At 41.6% G+C, this 21,902-nt stretch overlaps 1 protein-coding gene across 1 annotated transcript in view; it reads right to left on the bottom strand.

The window, feature by feature from the left end:
- Positions 1 to 3,414: 3,414 nt before the first annotated feature.
- The window catches only part of Cdca2 (cell division cycle associated 2), a 39,455-nt gene continuing 20,967 nt past the window's right edge, over positions 3,415 to 21,902 (bottom strand). The window contains exons 12-15 of the mRNA XM_051160757.1: positions 21,345 to 21,430; positions 20,110 to 20,247; positions 6,980 to 7,151; positions 3,415 to 5,082 (exon numbers count right to left, since the gene is read on the bottom strand). Coding sequence (XP_051016714.1) covers positions 3,923 to 5,082; positions 6,980 to 7,151; positions 20,110 to 20,247; positions 21,345 to 21,430 — 1,556 coding nt within the window. The 3' untranslated portion in view covers positions 3,415 to 3,922. The remainder of the gene's footprint in view (positions 5,083 to 6,979; positions 7,152 to 20,109; positions 20,248 to 21,344; positions 21,431 to 21,902) is intronic.

A 21,902-nucleotide genomic window follows, 5' to 3' on the forward strand; every position in this document is an offset into this window, starting at 1 on the left:
AGAGCGCAGGCAGCAGGAGACTTACAAGGTGTATGAAGTCGAGTCATGCCTTTACATGTTTGTTATGCTCAAATCAGTACTAGCAGCAAGCGCAGAAACGTGTGCCTATAACCCCAGCACTCAGGGAGGCAGGTGCAGGCACATCTCTAAGTTTGAGACCAGCTTGGTTTACAAAGTGAGTCTAGGACAGCCACAGCTACAGAGAAATCCTGTCTTGAAAAACCAACCAACCAACCAACCGACCGACCAACCAACCAACCAAGCAAGCAACCAACCAACCAAATCCCAACAATTCAGTACTAGTCTTTCAAATTTATGCCTCACCAAGAGGTACTCACTGGTTAAAGCATAACAGAAGGGGGAAAAAAATACACAACACACACCTACAGGTGATGAAGCCACCTACACACACAGCTTCCAACCACTGAGAGTGAAAGGGCATTTGTACAGAATGTGCCTTTTCAAGACCTCCTGGGAAGCACAGCAGCCTTGCCCCATGGAGACTGACTTGGGGATTGCCTTTACCAGCCTGCCCTACATCGTCAATATGCTTCTCAGAGAAACAGAGCATCCAAATACTTAGAAACAATGTCTGCATACAGTAGTTGCTGAATAAATGGCTGGTCAGTGATTAATAGTTTTCCTACCTGGATGATTTGGTGCAGAGAAATTTGCCTATGTTAAGAAACAATTCTCAAGTCTTGGGGTTACATTTTGAGCCCGGAAAGACAGTTTTATAGTCAAGCACAGCAAACTTTCACTGGGCTCAGGAACTGACCCAGGGCAGTTGGCCTCCCACCCTTTCCCTGGATGCTTTTACTGCTGCCTCATGTCTCCAAAAGGGAGCATGCTTTGGGTAAGGTGAAGGCCCCAGAGAGATTTGGTTAACCCTTTGCTTCAGATGGCTTCTAGTCTGTCCCCATCCCCATAAGGAACCGGTGATAAAATTCACAGCCAAAAGGGAAGAGCCTTCAAAATGTAGTGACGCTGGGGACCAACAGACCCAGATACAGACTCATACGATTTCAACAAAGGTATCAACACAAGTCAATGAATAAAATAGGCTTTTCAACAGACGATGCTGGCTGACTTCCACTTAAAACAAACAAAAGGCCACTGAACCTCTATGGCACACAGAAACTAACTCCAAGTAGATGGAAAATTGAATCAAGAAATATAACCATGAAAAGTCTAGAAAATCTTTGAGCCTGGGAAATATTTTTTCTTTTGGCTCTTTGAGACAGATCAGAAAAACCTGGATCTCACTAAATGTCCTAGGCTGCCTTTGAACCCACAAAAATCCTCCTGACTCTGCCTCCCCAGTGATGGTATTATAGACGTGAAACACCAGGCCAGGCTACCCCTAGCATACAAAAGCCATGAGCCATTGAAGAAAAGAAAAAGTTAACTCTAGTAAGTTGTTTTACTTTAATAAACTGAACTTTAAAAAATAATGCTTTCAATATAAAGTGTGAATCAGGCATTATCGACCACACTGTCCTTGCCCTGCCGACTCAGAGCTGCGCCCTCGTCCTGACGCTCCAGTCAGAGCAGACGAGTAAGGAAGAATACGCACAGAGTGTATCATGTGGGATGGGAGAAAATGAAAGGCCAAGATGCCAGCTGTATATCAGAGGAACTTTCCAGAATCCACACAAGAGGACACGGCCATAGATATACAAATATATAATTCCACAAAGGGCTGAAAGGCCGAGCCTAGGGCTGTCTGCAGTGAGACTGACAGTCATGGACTCTGTAGCACAGATGCTGCAGAATGGTCTAGGTATCAACCACACCTGCACAGCAATCTAGAAGCACGGCAGCTGAGTTTCTCTATACAGAATACTGCTTATACTTCATCTCAATGTGCTCTCTGCTTTCTCCACATACCCTCATAAATTCCGGATAAGAACTCAGTAAAAATATTGGGAAGTTCAAGCAACAGCAGGTACAAGTAACCCTGGGCCACAGGGTTGCACGTGGAAGGAAAACCGTAGGAACCACACTGCCATCTTCTGGAAGAAATGAGAATCTGCAAGGACAGAAGCAAGGAAGACATTCCAAGTTAAACATCCAGGGTTAGATTTCTAGAAAAAAAAGAGTAAGGCAGGAAAGTGCTTTTCATTTTACCATTGATGAAAAGAAGCAGGAGAGGGGTAGAGGCAGCAAGCATAATCAAACACAGAAGTGAACTTTACAATAAGCCTCTGATACAGGTGAGACATAGATTATGTCTAAGGCTCTCAATCTGTGGGTCATGACCCCTCTGAGAGGGAACCACCTTTTCACAGGGTCACCTAAAGCCACTAGAAAACACATATTTATGATTTATAACTAGCAAAATTAGTTATAAAGTCACAACAAAAATAATTTTATGCTTGGGGCAGTCATTACAACACGAGGAACTATATTAAAGGGTTGCAGCATTAGGAAGGTTGAGAGCCACTGTTCTAAGGGATGCCTATAAACACCAAGCATTTATAACCACACATTTTGGAACGAATCTAATTTTAGGTTTAATGTAGAAAATTAGGTTTAATGTAGAAAATGAGACCAAGTATTCATTAACACATGAATCAATCAGCCCGCACTTTATGAGAACTCGGTGTGTAAACAGTTGTCCATCAGATGCAGCTCAGTTAGCGATCAATAGCTTTCGCGCTTTATCTCAAACAAGAGCAAAATAAACCCAAGACCATTTAACATGGTTCTAAGCTTGTGTGTTTGGGCCTCCCTCCTCCCCCTTAAAAAGTTACCCAACCTGAAAAGTTTCCAAACTAGTTAATTCTTCATCTTTTTGGTCAGTGGTACTGACCTAGTGATCACATACATGGGAAAGAAAAGTCCACAAATGATTTACATGTAGAGATAAAAGAAGTTTTGGACAATTCACCATTGAGCAGAAGAAATTGGGGATCACTTTGCCTGTTAATGTAAAATACATCAGTCCTTCTCAGCGGGGTCTCCAGACCTGGCGGTGCCAAGGCGGTAACAAATAGCTCCACCTCTGAGGGGGAAATGGGCCGCCCAGCAGGAGCTTTCTCCCCTGGTGGGTTATTTATAGGGAGCTCTATTTGTTAACATGTTTCTGCTATCAGGCTGAAGGACAGCTAGTGATTTAAAGGATTTCTGGGACCATTGTTTAATGATAAGACGATTTATGTCCATTTGCAGATTCCATAAAATGGTGGTTTAGATTTTTAAATAGTGGCCACCAGGACTAGGGGGCTGCTAAGGCTTAGCTCAAAGGGACCAGGCAAGCGACAATATTCAACTGCTGGAAAGTGCTCTTAAATCAGTGACCAACACCATGATTTATGTTGGTAAACAAATTTTCTACAACACTTCTAAGTTTCTACTTTTCAAAAATAAATTTAATAGGACCATGAATTAAATTCTAAATTACCTGTGACTCGTTTGAACAACCCGAGAGAATGATTACAAAGTTATTTCTAAGTACATACTCATTTATAACAACGGATCTGGTCACTGAAGAAAATTTTCAATGTAGGGCCTCACTTTCCTTTAATTACCAAAGGAAAATTTTGATTTGAGGTAGACGACCAAGTCATCAAAGTGGGTCTTCAATTTAACCTAAAGAAAAGAAAAAGTCGTTCTAAAGGATGAGTTCCAGAACAGTCAGCCTTCAGTGGTAAATGGGTACTTACAACAAAGAAAAATGTAGAAAACACACTGTTGGGTCTAGAAATGAATGCTCTAACAAGAGACTAATAAACATACTAAGCATTTGGAGGGAGAAGAGACGAAACTCACAACTCAAATGATTTTTATTAGAAACGTGCAGGGCAGTGCAGTTGAATAGGATGGACAAAGCAAGGAGGAAGCTGGGATCCCTTCCTCTAAGGACCAATGCCAGGTCAAATTGTCAGTTCTTGCCTTGGTTCTCCTGTGCCCAGGTCCCTCAGGGTAATTGACAGCTTTCTCCCTTCTTGAGAGAGGGTCTTCTTTTGCAGCGTGGTAGCTGTGTTGTACTCTCAGTGTCTGTGAGTGTCGGCACACAGAAGCTCTTCCTCCTCTTCCCAGGCAGCGTGGAAGAAGCAACACCCTGGCTCTCACTGCCTGAGATGGATGGCAGGGCACCTGGCTTCTGTTCTGAGGATACTGTCTCTTCTGTGGAGGATGTACTTTCAAGTCCTCTGCTGTCAGAGGTACAAATCGTCATTCTCCTTTTGGTTTTCTGGAGAATGGGAGGACTTGGAGTCAGCCATACAAGGCCTGTACTTTCCAGGTCTTTCTGGAGTCTCATGCTGCGCCTCACTTTGGCTTGCCCGCTTGTTCTCTGAAAGCTCTGCTCTATGGTGTCAGGCAGATCGTCAATCAGTTGGGAGCTTTCTGAATGTATTTCTACAGACTTTCCCCCACCATAGAAAGATGAAGGGGTTCCGCTTTGTTCCAGGCCTGAACTCTGACCCTCACAACAATACATAGTGTGTCTTCTTCGTTTCCTTTCTCTACCACTCATGACGCTGTCATTTTCTGTACATTTTCTCCCTACATTCTCACTGTGGCTTGTGGATGCTTTTATATTTTCAACTTGGATATCTTCTGAACAATTATGTTCCCTTTGTGAGTCAGGTGTGGAAGGGCTGCACTGTGGACTCCCCTTTGGAGCCACGTATTCACTCTCCTCTTCACACATTATATTCACACTCTCTAGAGCTGCAAGGGTCTCACAAGAATTTTCTACATTTTCACCAGCCTTGAAAACATCCTGGAACTGAGGACTGCATGGAGGCTCCGGATCACTGGACACGGTGTGTTCTTGGGTCTCAGAAGCACAAGGCACAAGGCTGCTTTCGGTCTTGCTCTCAATTTTTGGCTCCTTTGCACTTTCTACTCTGGTGCTATTGTCACTGCCTGTGTCCCTGGCACTGGCATTCGGCCCTCCCTCAGAAGCAGCAGTGAATGGCAACGGGCAGCTGCACAGTTCAGACACTCGAGGCTGAGCCAAAGCTGGATCCAGCTCAGGGGCATCCTCCTTCTGCGGTATCAGTCTCTTTCTTTTCACAGGAATTCCAAGAGAGAGCGCTTCTTCCAGCTCACCACTTCCGCTGATGTCATCTATGGGCATATAAACACACGTAAATTCAATTATGAAGGAACAGTGCAGGAGCACTAAGTAAGCACTGTTTGGCTTATATAAATGTGCTCTCTGAATACTGTCTTTTAAGCTTTCAGAACTTACACGGCCTACAATTCACACTGGTCTTGTTGTCATCTGTCATTCTTTGTCCTTGTTTCTGCCCCAGTCCATAGGTTAAGAAAACAAGTGTTCAACGTATGAATTAATAAAGCGCACAACTGCAGACTACAAAAGTGAGACTGCTGTCTTAAAACAGTTTCCTTTTCTCTAATGCGCTTCCTATACGACAAAGTCTAATAGCGTGAGACATTTCCTATTCAGCTGAAAAGATGCACATCACACTTTCCAAATTCTATCAATGATTTCCTGAAACAAGGTGATAAAAATAAGAATTCTGGGTAATTTGAAGTGTGTAGCTGTCACGTTTTCTAAGAATTCCCATATAATATATTGCAGACAGAGTCTAGCCCTTGGCCCTCCTTTCTGACTAAGTAAGCTTCATCCTCCAGGCAAGAACATCACATGTAGCTTTGTGTGTTTACAGTACTTCACAGGTGAGCAAATCACTAGTAAGGTTTGAGCTCGACAAGGAGCATGCTCTAGATCAGTAGTTCTCAACCTTCCTAATGCTGTGACCTTTTAATACAGTTCCTCATGTTGTGGTGACCCCCAACCGTACAATTATATTTGTTGCTACTTCCTAACTGTAATTTTGCTGGTCATGAATTGTAATATAATTATCTGTTTTCTGATGGTCTTAGGCAACCCACATGAAACAGTCATTTGACCCCCAAGGGGGTTGTGACTCACAGGTTAAAAACCACTGTTCTAGAGGAATTCAGTCCTTATAATTCTAAGTCAATGCTGTTAGATTCCATCTCTCCTATTACCCAAGATAATGTTTTTAGTTGGTCATTCAAGTGACATGTTTTAAATTAGGTCAAAGCTGAAAGATACATATAAAACATAGCTAAGCCTAAAGTTAAAAAAGTCTAGGGCAGCCAAGACTACACAGAGAAACCCTGTCTCACAAAAACAAAACAAAACAAAACAAAACAAAAAAACAAACAACAACAAAAAAAACCTTAGACATTATAGGGGCTGAAGATGGCTCAGTGCTTAAGAACACTTGGTGCTCTTGCAGATGTTTGGTTTCCAACACCCTATCACAGCTCACAACCATCTGTAACTCCAGTTCTGGGGATCTGATGCCTTCTGGCCACAGCAGGTGCCAGGTATACATATGGGTCACATACATACATGCAAGCAAAACATCCACACATAAAATGAGTAAATCTTAGGGTATAATCAACCTGGTCTTGGCTTGTTAAAGCAACTTTTAAGATACTCCAGCTCAACTCATAAATGTTTCTAGATTACAATCCTGAGGAAACGTTACAAGGCAATGCTTTCTGCTTTGCCATCTCTGGTGTTAACTCTTCGACTCTACATATTAATAAGCAAGCATTTATCCGCTTTCTGTGTACAACCAAATATAAGTCACTGTGACAAAATGCTTTAAGGACCAAAAAGTAGATGAACAGAAATCATCTTCCCAAGTTACATGCAAATCTTATGTCTGAATTTGTCTGACAAAAATGATGAGAATTTTATCAGATTCTGAGCGTCTACACCCCTCACAGGCTACAGACTACCAGTCCTTTACTGGCAGCAAATTCATAAATTTATAAAAACGAATGGGAAAAGGGAAGAGAAAAAGAGTACAGTGGTAACAAAAGGGGTGAAAGAGAGAATAAGCTAGAGGTATGTGTGTGTGTGAGAGAGATAGAGGGGGGCGAAGGAGGGAGGGGGGAGGGAGGGAGGGAGAGAGAGAGAGAGAGAGAGAGAGAGAGAGAGAGAGAGTGTGTGAGTTACCTGAACATGTCCTCTGTGTGCAGTCATTCAGAGGTGTTATTTCAGAGACTTCAGGCAACTCAGGAATAGGGCTCAGGAGTGGCTTCTTGGATGCAATGTCTCTTTGCCCATATAAGCATTTATCAACACCTTTTCCTGCCCTTCTTTTCTTTTTTCTGTACTTTTTAAAAACCTGAGAAGATATGTATTAAGATATTGTAACTTGAGATTGATGTTAGGTTAGGCCCATTCATGTCTAAGTTAAACGTTTTTTTAAAGTTTGTGGTTTTATTTTTAACAACAAACTTTAAAATCAGTTACTCCATTTAAAAAATTACTCAAATGCCAGAAAGGTAACTTATATAAAGTCAGATAAAATATGAATCCAAACTCAATAAAGTACAGAATTTATTTCCATTGAGAATTTGCTGAAATAAAATGGCAGACTAGATGCTATGGAGTTGGATAAAGCCAATTAATGAGATTTGTAACCAGGCATGATAACCCAAGAGTAATCTAGCATAGAGGGGCTCAGGAGATAGCTCAGAGATTAAGAGCCCAAGCTGCTCTTCTCTGAGTAACGCTCTTAAATTCCCAACATCCATGGTGGCTTCAGTCCCAGGGTGTCCAATGGCACCAGGCACACATGTAGTCATACAAACAGGCAAAACACTTATGGGGGCCGGGGGGGGGGGTTGATCTAGCATGACTGTCTACTCAAGTGCTATGGGAGGCTGCGCTCTCCTACGCCCACTGAGGAGACAACAGGTGCCTACCCAACACTGAAAGGGAACAGAAATCTGAATGAACTAATACAAACAATACACAAATTAGTCATGATTAAAGAGATCACATAGGCTTAGGATGGATACAGCATGCAAAAGGCTTTATTTAGGTTTGAGCTCTAGTACTGTAAAAGAGGCCACTCCCAGCACTTGGGAGGCAGAGGCAGGTGAATCTCTGTGAGTTCCAGGCCAGCCTGAACTACAAAGGGAGTCCCAGGACAGCCCGAGCTACACATAGAGAAACCCTGTCGTGCAAAACCAAAAAAGAAAGAAAAAAGGCAAAAAGGCTACAATAAGACAGTAGACTTATAAAAAATGTTAATATCCATAAAAACTTTAAAAAGTGGCCTAACAACTTATGGAATGCAGGATTATATTTAATTCTGAATGCCCTACCAGCACTGAGAAGTAGTTTTGTTTAAAAATGTTCCACATGGAAAAAAAACTTTAGGCAAATTAAAACATTATACTGAAACTCAAGCAAGCTGCTTACTAACAATAGGAATGAAAGATACTCGCAGACTTTCAATAGAAAACATGTTTTGAGCTGGGTGGTGGTGGCGCATGCCTTTAATGCCAGAACTTGGGAGGGAGAGGCAGGTGGATCTCTGAGTTTGAGGACAGCCTTGTCTACAAAAGCAAGTCCAGGACAGCCAGGGCTGGTACACAGAGAAACCCTGTCTTGAAGAAAACAAACAAAACAAAAATGTTTGACAATTAATACTTCCAGAAAGTGAATTCATGTGAAGCCAGTTGATAACGTGCTGTGAGAACTAAGAGTAACCAAGATGTGGTCTTTAAGGACTCCAGGCTTAAAAGCAAGCTGTCACCACAGCAGACAGCACATCCGACTGCAGGCACAGAGAAGACAGCATCCTGCTGACAAGCCTTCAAGACAAAATGCACAGAGAGCACAATGCTCCACACTAGCCTCGTAGTGAAAGGAGCAGTATTTGCAGGTACTCAATATAGACCCTCGGTGGCCACTGACATATGCAGCCCTGCGAGAAGAGCAGCTAACACGGGCCTTGGATAAGACAGGGGATCCAGTAAAAGCAGTGCTTCCTGCATGCTAAGGCTAGCAGACACACCTGTGACCATACCCTGACGAGCCTACAAGAATTAGGTGAAATTAATGGTATAAAGGATGAGACTCAAAAACGCAGAAGTGGTACAAAACTGTGTGTTTTTGAGATATCTATAGATAACTTGTAAAAACAAAACCAAATACAACATTCCATGCAAAAATAATTTTAGAATGCTACAAGATGAATGTTTCCCTTGGCAATATGCAATATACATCGAGCATATAATTTGGTGAGAAGCTTTCAGCATAAATACTCTCTAAGCACATAAGGAAAGTGCTGGGTTAAATATTTTTCCATTAAACTTCCTTTTTTATGGAACATCTGTTGACAGTTCACGGACTAGATGAGGAAATGCTGGCTTGGTCAGTGGATGTAGAAGCCAAGAGAAAAGAAATATTTTAAGGTGGGGTTCACAGATGTGTTGCAGAAGAGAAACATTTGGCCTCTGGGTTCAAATTCTATCATTTAACTGCCAAGTAATGTCAACTGAATACCCCATTGTCCTCTTGTGCAGAGTGGGAGTCACTGTAGGGTACCCCAAATAAGGCTACAGTTATCAAGACAGAGCCCACAAAACCTGCAGGAGTTTAAGCCAGCAAACATCTCAGCATGAAGGAGGGAAAGTGGGCAAGTCCCACCTCTAGGCAGGAAGCTGTTTGTAACTGACCAGTCGTGGGGGAGGGAAAGTCAGTTTTCTTTAAGGACAGTGGGTGTTTAAACCACAAGGGAGGCCTCATGTTCAGATGCAGAGGAACAGCACAAATCAGACTCTGTGTTTTTAGTGGCTTTTTCTTTTCTTCTTTTTTTTTTAAATTTAAGATTTAAAATTGAGAGAAAAATTCTCAAAGAATAAATAGTAAGAGGAGCTCAAATGCGAATTGAGCCATACCCAGAGCTAGGTGCTGGCTATTCTAATTCTTCCAAACTCCGATTATTTTGAGAGAGGAAAAGTATTATTGTAAGGAAAATTTAAATTGTTAAATAAATAAAGTTATCTATGGTTTATGTTTTGATAACGTATATTGTATGGTATGGCTCCGTCAAGCTAATTAGCTGATCCATGACCTCATATATTTTAAAAACATCAATGTCAAAGAAGATAAACTCGTTGAGCTTACCTTAAATCTGCTCAGTGTGAACATACTGGCTAGCTTTATGTCAGCTTGACACAAACTTAAGTCATCTGAGAGGAGGGAGCTTCAGTTAAGAAAATGCTTTTGGAAGAGGCAAGCTGTAAGGCATTTTCTTAGTGATCGATGGGGGAAAGCCAAACCCACTGTGGGTGGTATCATTCCTGGGCTGGTGGTCCTGGGATCTATGAAAAAGCAGGCTGAGCAAGCCATATGGAGCATGGCAGTAAGCAGCACCGCTCTGTGACCTCTGCATCAGCGCCTGCCTCCAGGTTCCTGCCCTGCATGAATTCCTGTCCTGACTTCCTTTGATGATGAACAGTGACGTGGAAGTGTAAGCCCAGTGAATCTTTTCCTTTCCAAGCTACTTTTTGATCATGGTTTCATCATAATAGAAATCCTAACTAAGACATGTGAGTAAGGCTTACCAGCAAGACGATAAGAGGTCTGTCCTAACAGTGCATCTAAGCAGCTATCTTACCCATGAGATCACCTGATCTAAAAACTGGCCCCAAATTGGAATCTACTTAAATATATATGTGTGCATATGCCTTCCTTATAGCACAGGAACGAAAATGTACCCAACCCTGGGGGAAGCCATGTGACCTGGGAACAGCAAGGTTGGTTCAGCTTCTAGGCTCCTGGCTGCATTCACATACTGGCTGTTCTTTTATTAGTTTTTGTCAAGAGTCCTCATTAAGGAGAACTAGATCCTTGGGACCCTTCCTTATTCCTTACAACAGCGTGTTTCTAAAAGTAATCTCAAAGTTAAATACCCACAGCTTAGCAGTTTTCCCTGTCTCCTTCGTTTGAACTTCTCTAGCTGGTCGTCACTACATACCCTCCTACTGCTGCTCAATTTAGGGTCCCAATCAAGCCTAAATACAACCTACTTGGTAAAGCTCTGAGTTTCTCTTACTCTGTTGGGTTCTGGTGGAAGGACCTTAAAATACCACTTATTTGAGAGTAAGTCTCATAGAAGTATCTGAAGTCTGGATTTCGGTGACTGTGGTCATGGTGTCTATGGTCACAAGGTCCCCGAAGACTGATTAGACTAAGTTTTGACAAGCATTAACAGGTACAATCTGTGTAACTGACAAATTAAAACCACACTTTTTTTTTTTTGGTTTTTCGAGACAGGGTTTCTCTGTGTAGCCTTGGCTGTCCTGGACTTGTTTTGTACACCAGGTTGGCCTCGAACTCAGTGATCCACTTGCCTCTGCCTCTCAACTGCACCACCACGCCCAGCTACAATGTAATTTTTTGACATATACATCCATATTGGGGCTGAGTCTGGTGCTATGCACTCTGATGCTATTACTGGCCCCCAAGATGTGGCTGCTGTCCAGACAAGCACATTCTCAAGTATGTCTGTCTTTGCTGTATGAACCCTTGCTCTACCTATTTAAAGCTGATTGGTTAACTATAAATGTAGAAGCTTGGAATTTTGCAGGAGAGAGAGAGAGAGAGAGAGAGAGAGAGAGAGAGAGAGAGAGAGAGAGAGAGAGAGAGAGATATTGAGGTTAGAGGGTTAGAGGGCTTTGGAGACAGGAAGCTCTTGTGAAAGAGACAGGTACAGGCAGAGAAACCAGGAAGAGGAGGTCAAGATGCGTTAGCATGGAGAGAAGCACATGGCCGGATCGGCTTGGATGGAGAAAAGCAGCCCAGATGAAGAACATTACCAAGTATTTTGGGATTACGGACGGGAAGTAGCACAGATAGGAATGATTAAAGCAGATGGCCTGGGATGGGGGCTGGGAGTGATAAGGGTGGTTTAGAGGGTTACTCTCTGCTTAGTCCCAGGTCAAATGAGGCTATTCTACAGTAAAACAGGTGTGTCTTTTATTGTTTGATAGGGGTTAGGTAATGCTGCTGTAATAATTACAGACTATTTTTATAGTAAGCAGTATTAGATAGATTTTCTATTTTCTACTGCACATATATCTTACAACGATTAAATCAAACTAACAGATCTGTTACATACTTTCTTTGTTGAGAACATTTAAGCTGTGATCAGGAATTTCCAAGTTGCTCTTTACCATGGAAACCTTGTGTGGTTTACTTCAGAAGACACTCCTACTTCCTTTCAGATTGGACCTCAGTATAGTTGTGGCAATCTCCGTGCCTCAGTCCAAGTGCTGGGATTAGAAGTATGTTTCGCTATGCCTGGTAAACAGTGCCCAGTCGACACTAACTAAACTACAGCCTTCACACACAGCACCATTTGACTCACTACTTCTGATTCGGATCTTTTAAAATCCCATGCTAGACACTGCAATAGTTTCTCTGTGTCTGGCTAATCTCAATTAGCACAACATCACACAGGCTCAACGCATGCTGCTGCAAACAACAGCAGCTCGTGAGCAGACAGTATTGCATGGTGTCCAAATACATCTTCTTTCTCACCCGTCCTTCCAGGTATACGAAGGCTAACTACATGTTGGCCATTATGACAAAACATAAACTTGGAAGCACAGCTATCCCCTTGACAAGCTGACTTTATTTCTTAGAATCAGAAGCAGGACTGCTGGGCCACATGTCTTCCACAATGGCTACCTTTCTTTAGATTCTCAACAGAACCCACTGTCACTCTACAACACCCAGGCCAACAGGTGTGATGTGGCAGCTCATCATTTTGAGTACCCTCTCCCTGACAATTAGTACTACTGGGCACCATTTCATGTATCAGTTGGCTGTTTGTGTACACTCTTGTGGGACGCAGTATCCAGGTCCTTTGCCCATTTTTAAAGTTGGGCTTATTTCTTGCTTTTGGGTTCCTTAAATATTTTGCGGATCCTTTATCATATGTAGTCTGAATATATTTTTTCCTACTCTACAACACCTCATCTGTTGCTGAATCTTGCTTTTGCTGTCCCATCAATTTATGTAATTATTTTAGCAGGTCTCATGACCATTTCTCACTCATGAGGTAAAAACTCAACTATTTTATTTACCTGAAGTGGAGCTTAGGCTTTATTCTCCATTTCCAGAAAAGTGAACTGGAATGACAGTGCACTTCTAAGACAACACATTATTACACATGTACACAATTCTCCCTACCTTGCCCTTGTGTTTCAGCGTTCTGTAAGAACAGTCTTCTTTAATAAGGCCCCAGTTGTATGAGCTTCCTTGACTGCACTTGAGTACAGACCCAGGCTCACTTTCTACATGTTGCTGTCACTTTGAGAATCCTTTTCTCCATGGGACTCAAGTCTCTTTTAACTGGCAGGTAGGCATGGCAGTGGGGGCAGGGATACTTGGTCTTCTTGATTATCAATGGGAAGGGCTAGAAAATTCTTTTCAATAACAAATATCAATGAAATCATACTGATACTTCAACTTCAAATTTTCTACCCTACTCCCCCAGACAGGGTCTCTGTGTAGCCCTGGCTGTCCTGAAACTTGCTTGATAGACCAGGCTGTCCTGAAACTCAGAGATCTGCTTGCCTCTGCCTCCAGAGTGAAAAGTGTGTGCTGCTGCCACCACCACCGGGCTCCAAATTTAGTTTTAAAAGCTCTGATCTACAATCTTTTGTCTTATAGAGAAGTTTCAGTTCTTAGTGACAATAAATATTGTTTATACTTATCAATGAATATTTCAAAGTTTCTTTATAATTACTGTTACTCTTTAAGTATATAGTAACATATTCAAATTTCTAGCTTTAAAAGCTTTTTAAGGAGGTTAAGCCACAAAGCTGATACAGCAAAATTGCTTCATTTTGATTGTAATTTTTAAAGAATTCTCTTGATTGTAGCCATGTATAAAACGTGCATAGTTCCAAAGTCAAAACTAAAAATTAACATGCATTTTCCTATCCCAGTTACCAGTCTCTATAGGATAGAGAGCTTACTTTTTTTTTTTTTTTTTTTGAGACAGTGTAGCCTGGGCTGTCCTAGACTTTGTAGACCAGGCTGGCTTTGAACTTAGAGATCTGCCTGCCTCTGCCTCCCCATGCCTAGCTCATTTGTTTCTTTTAAATTAGAGAGAGAGAGAGAGAGAGAGAGAGAGAGAGAGAGAGAGAGAGAGAGAGAGAGAGAGAGAGAGAGAGTGTGTGAGTGTGTGTGTGTGTGTGTAGGCTAACAGACCACTCTGAGGGGATTGATTTTTGTCTTCCCCAGGTCCCAGAGTGTGGTGACAAATGCTTTCATCCAGATAATTTGTTTTTGATTTTTTTTTTAAAAGAAATTAACACTTTGTTTTGCATGTTTACATAAATATATACACGTTCTTGTTTTTTTAGATAACTGTTAGAACCAACCTACCAAAGTTACCAAAGGCTGAGTGGTATACAGGCTTAATAGGAATGGCCCCCATAGACTCATGTGTTGGAATGCTAGGCGCATGGGGAGTGACGCTATTAGGAGGTGTGGTCTTGCTAGAGTAGCCATGGCTTGTGGGAGAAAGTGTGTCACTGCCAGGATGTGCTTTGAGCTCTCAGGTGCTTAAGCCCAGGCTCAGTAGCAGACAGTGCTTTTCCTACTATCTGCAGATTAGATGTAGACCTCTCAGCTACTCCAGCACCTTGTCTGCCTGCACGCTGCCATGCTTCTAATAGACTAAACCTCTGAAACTGTAAGCCAGTCCCAATTAAATGTTTTCCTTTATAAAAGATGCCATAGCCATGGCGTCTTTTCACAGCAATGGAAATCCTGACTAAGACAGCTAGCTAACTTTATTTTTGCTATTTTGGAAGCTTGGAATTCGAGATGAAGGTGCTGGCTGGTTTATCCTAACTCTCTGCTTTGCAGATGGCCTCCTGAGTCCTCACATAGTCTTTCCTTTGTGCACAAGCATCACTGGTGTTATATCCAAATTTTTATTTCTCATAAAAACAAGTTAGATTGATTAGAGCCCATCCTCAATGACCTCATTTTGACTTAATCTCCTCTATGAGACCATTTCAAATGCTACTTGAAAATGTGACTTCAACAGAGAAGCAATAGCTATTTCTTATACACAGTTTATAACTTACCTTTTGTGCTAAGTATGTGAGTATATTCTGGCATCACTCCATAGCAGCATATGGAAGTTTTCTTCACTATTTTCTACAGCTTTGTCATATTACTTACTCGTGGACAGTCTACTTTATCAGTCAAGCCTCATATTGGATGACACTGGGTTTCTGCCTTACAGTGATATGATAAATGACCTTGGACACATACCTTTTTGTATTTTTGTCCTTGGATCTTTGAGACATTCCTAAAACCAGGAATGCTAAGTTAAAGGGTAAATGAATATTAGATTCAGCCAGATCTTCTCAAATTCACCTCTGCACAGATCTGCATCACCCAGAGAAAACTGAGTGCACCTTTTTGTCCCATTAGCAACGTATGCTACCAATTTCTAAATCTCTGTTGACTCCTGCCACAGAGAGACATTTTATTTTTTATTTTTTTTTAAATTATGATGATCAGGTGGTCCCTGTAAGTACAGAATGAGTATCCTTCCATGCCCAAGGAACATTTTAATTTCTGAGAAATCTGATGTCACTTGAACTGTCTCTTTCTAAGCAAAGCCCACTCTTCTTTCCTATACTCTTTAGTTTCACACTGACATCCCCGTGCCCTGCCTTTCTAATGTACCAGGTTTGGTTATTTGAATGAAATGTCTCTTGTAAGTCTCAGATTTTGAATACATAGTCCCCTGTTGGTGGCTGTTTAGGGAGGATTAGGAGGTTAGGCCTTACTGGAGAAAGAATGTCACTGGGGGTAGGTTTTGATGTTAAAAGGACACACATCCTTTGGACTTAGCTCTCTCTGCTTCCTGCTTGCAGATGGAGATGTGAACTCTTGGTCTCTAACTGCCTGCCACCTTGCCTTCACTCCACCATCTATCTTAAATTCTAACCCCCTGGAACCTAGGACCAATAAAGCATTTTCCTAAGTTACCCTGGTCACGGTGTTTTATCACAGCAACTGAGGAGGAACTAAGACAGTACGTAGTCTCAGGCTCCTTCAGTTTGAAAAGCCCTCTCTTCAATTTTGAGAAGTGTTATCTATATTTCTTCTATTAAAATTTCCTCCTTTCTTTCTGAGCTCTAGTGAAATCTCTTGGATTGATTATCCAACTCTCCTATGATAAGTTTTTCTTGTACTCTATTTTTTGGAAATTCCTTTATTCTCCAGTCTAACTACAGTTATATATTGCACATGTGCACTTACATATATGTGGGGGAGGAGTGTGGTGGAAACGGATTTGATCTTTAAAGTAAACAACTCCAGAATGGGTTTTTCTCAACCAATGATGACCAATGAACAATGAAACAAGCACAAAAACATACTGATGTATTCCCACAACCTGCCACCTACCATTGTAGATATAATGGACAGGACTCAACAACTACAAAGCCTTTCTCCCTATTACTTTTCTGCTGTTGCTCTTTTAAAAAGCCAGATCAGAGTGCAGACACCCATTAAACCATCTGAGATGTACCATGATGGGTTTGAGATGTGGCTCCTGGACATTATAATGAGAGACAGTAACATGAAGACCTGTATCAGAAGATGCCACTGTAGCCAACCCTGGTGTCAGGAGTCAAGGCAGAAGACATGAATTCTCCCTTTTTTAATGCCTTCTATAGTGATTCTTTGTTGCTTTCCTTTAGATGTAGTCTTTTAGATTTTTTTCCCCTTCTTTAATAGCTATTTCCTATTTGCTATATGATGGCACAGTCATTGCACTAGACTAGCCCCCAATTAAGGCTCAAATGTGAACAAAATGAAAAGGGAACATGACTTAAATGAGGAAAGACAGAACAAGAAGTCATGGTATCACTCTTACGAGGACTCTGTGGCCAAGTTTGGAATTCTACAAGCATTTTGCTTGAGAAAAGGTCAAGGACTCAAGCACCACCTGTATCTTTGCGCCCAATACTTGCTGGACAGTTGCTCTCAAGGCTGGCATGTTTGTGTTCCACCCAGCCTGATATCACATGCCAGGTTCCTTACTGGAACCCCATTAAGGCTTTTTCCAGACAGCTGTTCCTGAGCTTACCAATGATCTGCAGGCCAATCGCAATGGGCTTCTTCTACGTTAGGGGACTCCAAAGCTCATCAGCTAGATGCAGATTTTCACAGATGCAAGCCCTTAAGAGGCCTAAGAGCCCACAAAACCAGAAATTGTTTTTGCTGATAGCACTGGCTGTGGTGGTTTGCATGAAAATGGCTCCTACAGGGAGTGGCACTGTTTGAAAGTAGTAGGCCCCTTGGCCTTGTTGGAGGAAGTGTGTTCCTGGGGGTGGGCTATGAGGTGTCAAAAGCTCGAGCAAGGTCCAGTGTCTAGCTATTCCTGCTGCCTGCTGCCCCGGATGTAGAACTCCTAGCTATTCTGAAGTACCATGTCTGCGTATCTGCTGCCATTCTCTTGTCATGATAATGGACTAAGCCTCTGAAACTATAAGCCAGCCTCGATCAAATGCTTTCTTTTATAAGAGTTGTCTTGGTCATGGTGTCTCTTCACAGCAACAACAGAGACTAAAGCAAAGCCCATCCTCTTGACCCTGAGGAAACAGTGCCTTTACCTGTAGTTGGGAATCTGCCTGCTGGAAGTATACAAATGTATCAGGACTAAGATGCAGCATTCCCCTGAGTTGACAGCATTCCATGCAACACTGGAGGGGCTGTTCTAAATCTAGGGGAATGCCAGCATGTCTGCTGTGGCGTGGGTGACACACAGTGAGCATTGTGGCCATTTGTTTTCTTACAAGGCCAAGGTATAGACCCCTTGTGGAGATCAGTAGCTCAGTAGGGCCATGAGAAGTCAGATTAAGACTGAGCACCACTTGCAACCCCTTACATTTCCACTTTTACAATTATTCTTTCTGTTCTCTTTTTATAGAATCCGTTCCTTAATTTCTCAAATCTAACCAAGTATATGTATTTCTTCTAGTCCATAACTGACTTCTCCGAGGCCAGGTTTTCGTTTTGTTTGTAACTTATTAGTATTGCAGTAATAATAATAATCTTATAATCCGATTCTTAATTAACAGACAGATTGATGATATCAGTTTCCTGTATGCTCTAGCTCAGTCTCCTTGCTGGATGGAAATTTTCCTTGAGAACTTCATGTGTGGTCAGGTGGGGTGGGGCAGGGCAAGGCTGTGCAGTGTTAAGAGTCTCAGTTGTTAGGCTTTGTGTTAGGACAAGAGACGGCTGTCAAGATTGTGGGAATTTACAAATGCCAGAATGGGGTTTAACCTAGATGGCAACATCTGGTCTGAACATCAGGCTGGGAAAGGGGGATAGCATGCCAACTGGTGCAGACTGTTCCATGTATAAGACTTCAATTAATCTTTTTTTCAGTACTGCTCCTCACGCTTCTCATCCATTGTACCTGCCAATTCTGGGCCAGAGTCTCTTGGGATTCCCACAAGCAGGCTGGTTCCCAGATCCCTCTAGTTCCTTCCCTAGCACATTCTGAACTGTAAATCTTTCCACCTCTTCTACCCGTCAACATGTTCCCATCTGCCTCGTCTTCTAGAAATTCATTGAAGGCTGTCATCTGTTGCTTAACACCCTTCCTTCCTCATTGCTATTCTACCTCTATTGCTTATATTATATCAATTACATTAATCAAGTAGGGTCTTGGAAGGGATTAGGGCAATCTAATGTTGAGACCTTCCTGAATGTTCTGGCCGCTGATTTGCTAGGAAGATATATATATATATATATATATGCATTACTTATAACTGTGCTTCTTAAAGCTATAGGTATAGGTAAAAAAAATTTTTTTCAACAAATGATATGCATACCTTTGAACACAAATATACTTTTAAAGCAAGATAATCTTTCATCCTTTCTCTAAGTCTTAGAAAATAAATCAGGAAAACTTACAATGTCTTCTGAATTTCATAACTTAGTGGTATTTGTGCCAATTAAGGAAAAGTAGCCCTTTTTGTTTTGTGGAATAAGAAAGAAGTTCCTGGAATGTTTTATGTGGGTTTCCTTAGGGGTGAAACTGACTAACTTTGGAAATGTTGACTTAAAGGGTTTTAGAAGATATGTCCAATAGGCAGATGGATAAACTTACAAGTCAAGAAGACTTGGTTTTAAAACTTGGTCATTAATAACCATGGTGCTTATGAAGTCACCAGAAAGCATATTATTTAAAAGAGCAGAGTGTAGAATTCTAGGGACTATATATGCTAAGATGTGTGGCTAGCTAACTGGTTAACTGTATGCTAAGCCCACAGTGACACACCTGAGGGAGTGGCTTTCAGTCTTTTCTTTAGACACAGAGACGAGACTCTGTGGCAAGAAGTCCACTAGCAGCTGGCTCACCCATCATCCCTCTACGAGATGACCATTTGCAAGCAGAGTTCAAGGACGCAGGGGCTGAAGGCACCCTCTGTGTCAGGCTGCTAGCATCATGCTGGCAAGGTACAGCTGTAAACTCTGGAGCAGCTCCGAGCGCAGGAAGCATGTGGACTCCTCCATAGAAGATTAGTCCTGCAGCCATTTATTTCTGACAGCCATTTTGTCATCATTACAAATAACAGGCAAAGTTTGGTGAATGTTTGCTTAACAGATTGGCTAGTATGGCTGGACCTGACCTGCGAGAACTAATAAAGCAACCAGAGTGAAAACAAATAAATTGTTGGTATTGAATAGTTATCGGTTAACCAAGCCTAGAACCCATGCCTGAAAGAGACCTACAGCTGAAGATGGAGCCATCCTGTGTTTTGGATCATGGCTCTCACAATGACAAAACAAGATACCCATGCAACTTTCTTCTCAGAATCATAAGCATTAATAAAAAAGGTATGAATATCCATGAAGGATTTTAAGAGTTGGGCATGACACTTAAATTCCCAGCACGGGGAGACTGAGGGACAAGATGGTGAATCCAAGGCCAACCTGGGCTACATAGTGAAACACGGGGGAAAAGGGGATAAAGGAGAGAAAAGAAAAAAGGTAGACTACTTCAGATGAGAAGCAGTTCCAGGTGTCTATTGTGTACTGAGCTGGGTGCACATTAAAGATGAAGCAGAGGCAGGCCTAGCCTCAGCTAATTAGGAGAGCAGAGCTCCTCCTATGTTCCTCTGACCACACAAAGAAGACACGGACATATCACTACTTCCACGCTTCCTTACCACACACTGAGGAAACAGGGCACACCATGTATATTACACTGTGAAAATCAGCCTTACCTGTTTCTTTTTAGGAGGTGCTTTGCTTGTACACTTTCGTTCTTGACATTTCCTCCTGTTCGAGTTCTTCTCTTTACAGGGCTTAGCTCCTGCAGCATATGAGTTGCAAATGTCCTCTTCTGCAGAGCTCATCAGCTGCTATGAAGGAAATCAAAGCAAGGACACATAAAGCATGGTAGTCCCCTTGCATTCCACAGCCCAGGTTTCACTTTAGCCTTTCTTCCTAGGATAGGCCCTTCCTGCCTGGCCCCACCTTTAGCGCTCAGTGTTAACAGCCAGATAGTGCCTGTTCTATCACTGAGCCACACCACCTACCTACTTATACATGTTCCATTAGAGGTACATTAACCCAAATTAAAAGAGGGAATTATCACTGCTCAACTTATCAAGCATAGATTCAGAAGGATATTGTATTAGGAAGGTAAGTGATTTAAGAACTAGTAGCTTATTAATTCATCAGGCATTTACTTAACTGTTACTACCTTATAACAAGTCATGGACAATAACTTAGGCTAGAATACAGGATTTTCATCCACTCAGCCAGGTGAATGCCCAACAGTATACGTATGCTGACATACAAAGCAATAGACAAAAATCCAATTACATGTAACTTAATAAACAAAACAAAAGAGCTGTAGTCAATGGAAGTGATACAATTTAAGTTGAATGCCACCACTGAACACAAACTAAAGCATGGTTCAAGAAAGCTTGTACTAGCTGGGCGGGGGTGGTGCAGGCCATTAATCCTAGCCCTCAGGAGGCAGAGGCAGGTGAGTTCAAGGCCAACCTGGTCTACAGAGTGAGTTCCAAGACAGCCAGGGTTATACAGAGAAAGCCTGTCTTAAACAAACAAACAAACAAACAAACAAACAAAACAAGACCAAAAACAAAAAAAAAACAAAAAACAAAAAACAAACACACACAAAAAGAGAAGGCATGTACTTTGTTACTTTTTGGCTCTTAATTATATGCACATCTTTTCCACATTTACAATAAAATTCAGCCATATAGATCCAAAACTAAGTTAACAAAGTAGCTTGCCTTCCATAGTAACACAATTCTGAAGAGAAGCTCTTGTTCTAGTGGATGTCCTTCTAGTAGAATTAAAATCAAACCAGCAAGACATGACTCTGGGTTACACCCAAGTAAGACAAAGTATTAATTCTTAAAGGCACTCATCAGAGCAAGATTTTTCTCCATTACCATGAACATGAAAAATTAATATAAGTACTTACCTGTCTTTTGTGAGAAGTCTGTGTTGGTCTACCAACACCACAGTTTTTTTCTTTGTGGTTATTTAAAGTACTGCATGTGTCAGTGCCTAATAACCAAGAAACAAGCAAAATTAGGGTCTTGGTACAAAACTAACACAAATCACATGGTTAAAGACTGCATACTGTTTTTTAAGTCACTGTTGCTTTTAAATATAATTAGATAAAATTAACAAGAGCAATGAATCCAGAGCAATGTTTAGAAGACTTCACATTACTAAATATAACAAAATGAGTACAATAATAGAATAAACACTAAGGAAACAAGTGTACCTTAGACATGTCTTGACGTTTTTAGTGACACAAATGAAGGGCAGTGTAATATGTTCAGAATTTAGAACATGGTAGACTACTGTAACTCAATAATTTACAGCTTTAGATTCTATGCTCACAGACCCAGGCTGTACCAATAGGAAGACATCAAAGGGTCTCAGAAGGGAGGACACATGAATAAAAGTTCATAATCCACGTACTCACACTATGGCTTTGTCAGCTTAGTCTGGTATGTCACAAAAATCAGGA

This window comes from Acomys russatus, chromosome 18, assembly GCF_903995435.1.
Source record: "Acomys russatus chromosome 18, mAcoRus1.1, whole genome shotgun sequence".
NCBI lineage: Eukaryota > Metazoa > Chordata > Mammalia > Rodentia > Muridae > Acomys > Acomys russatus.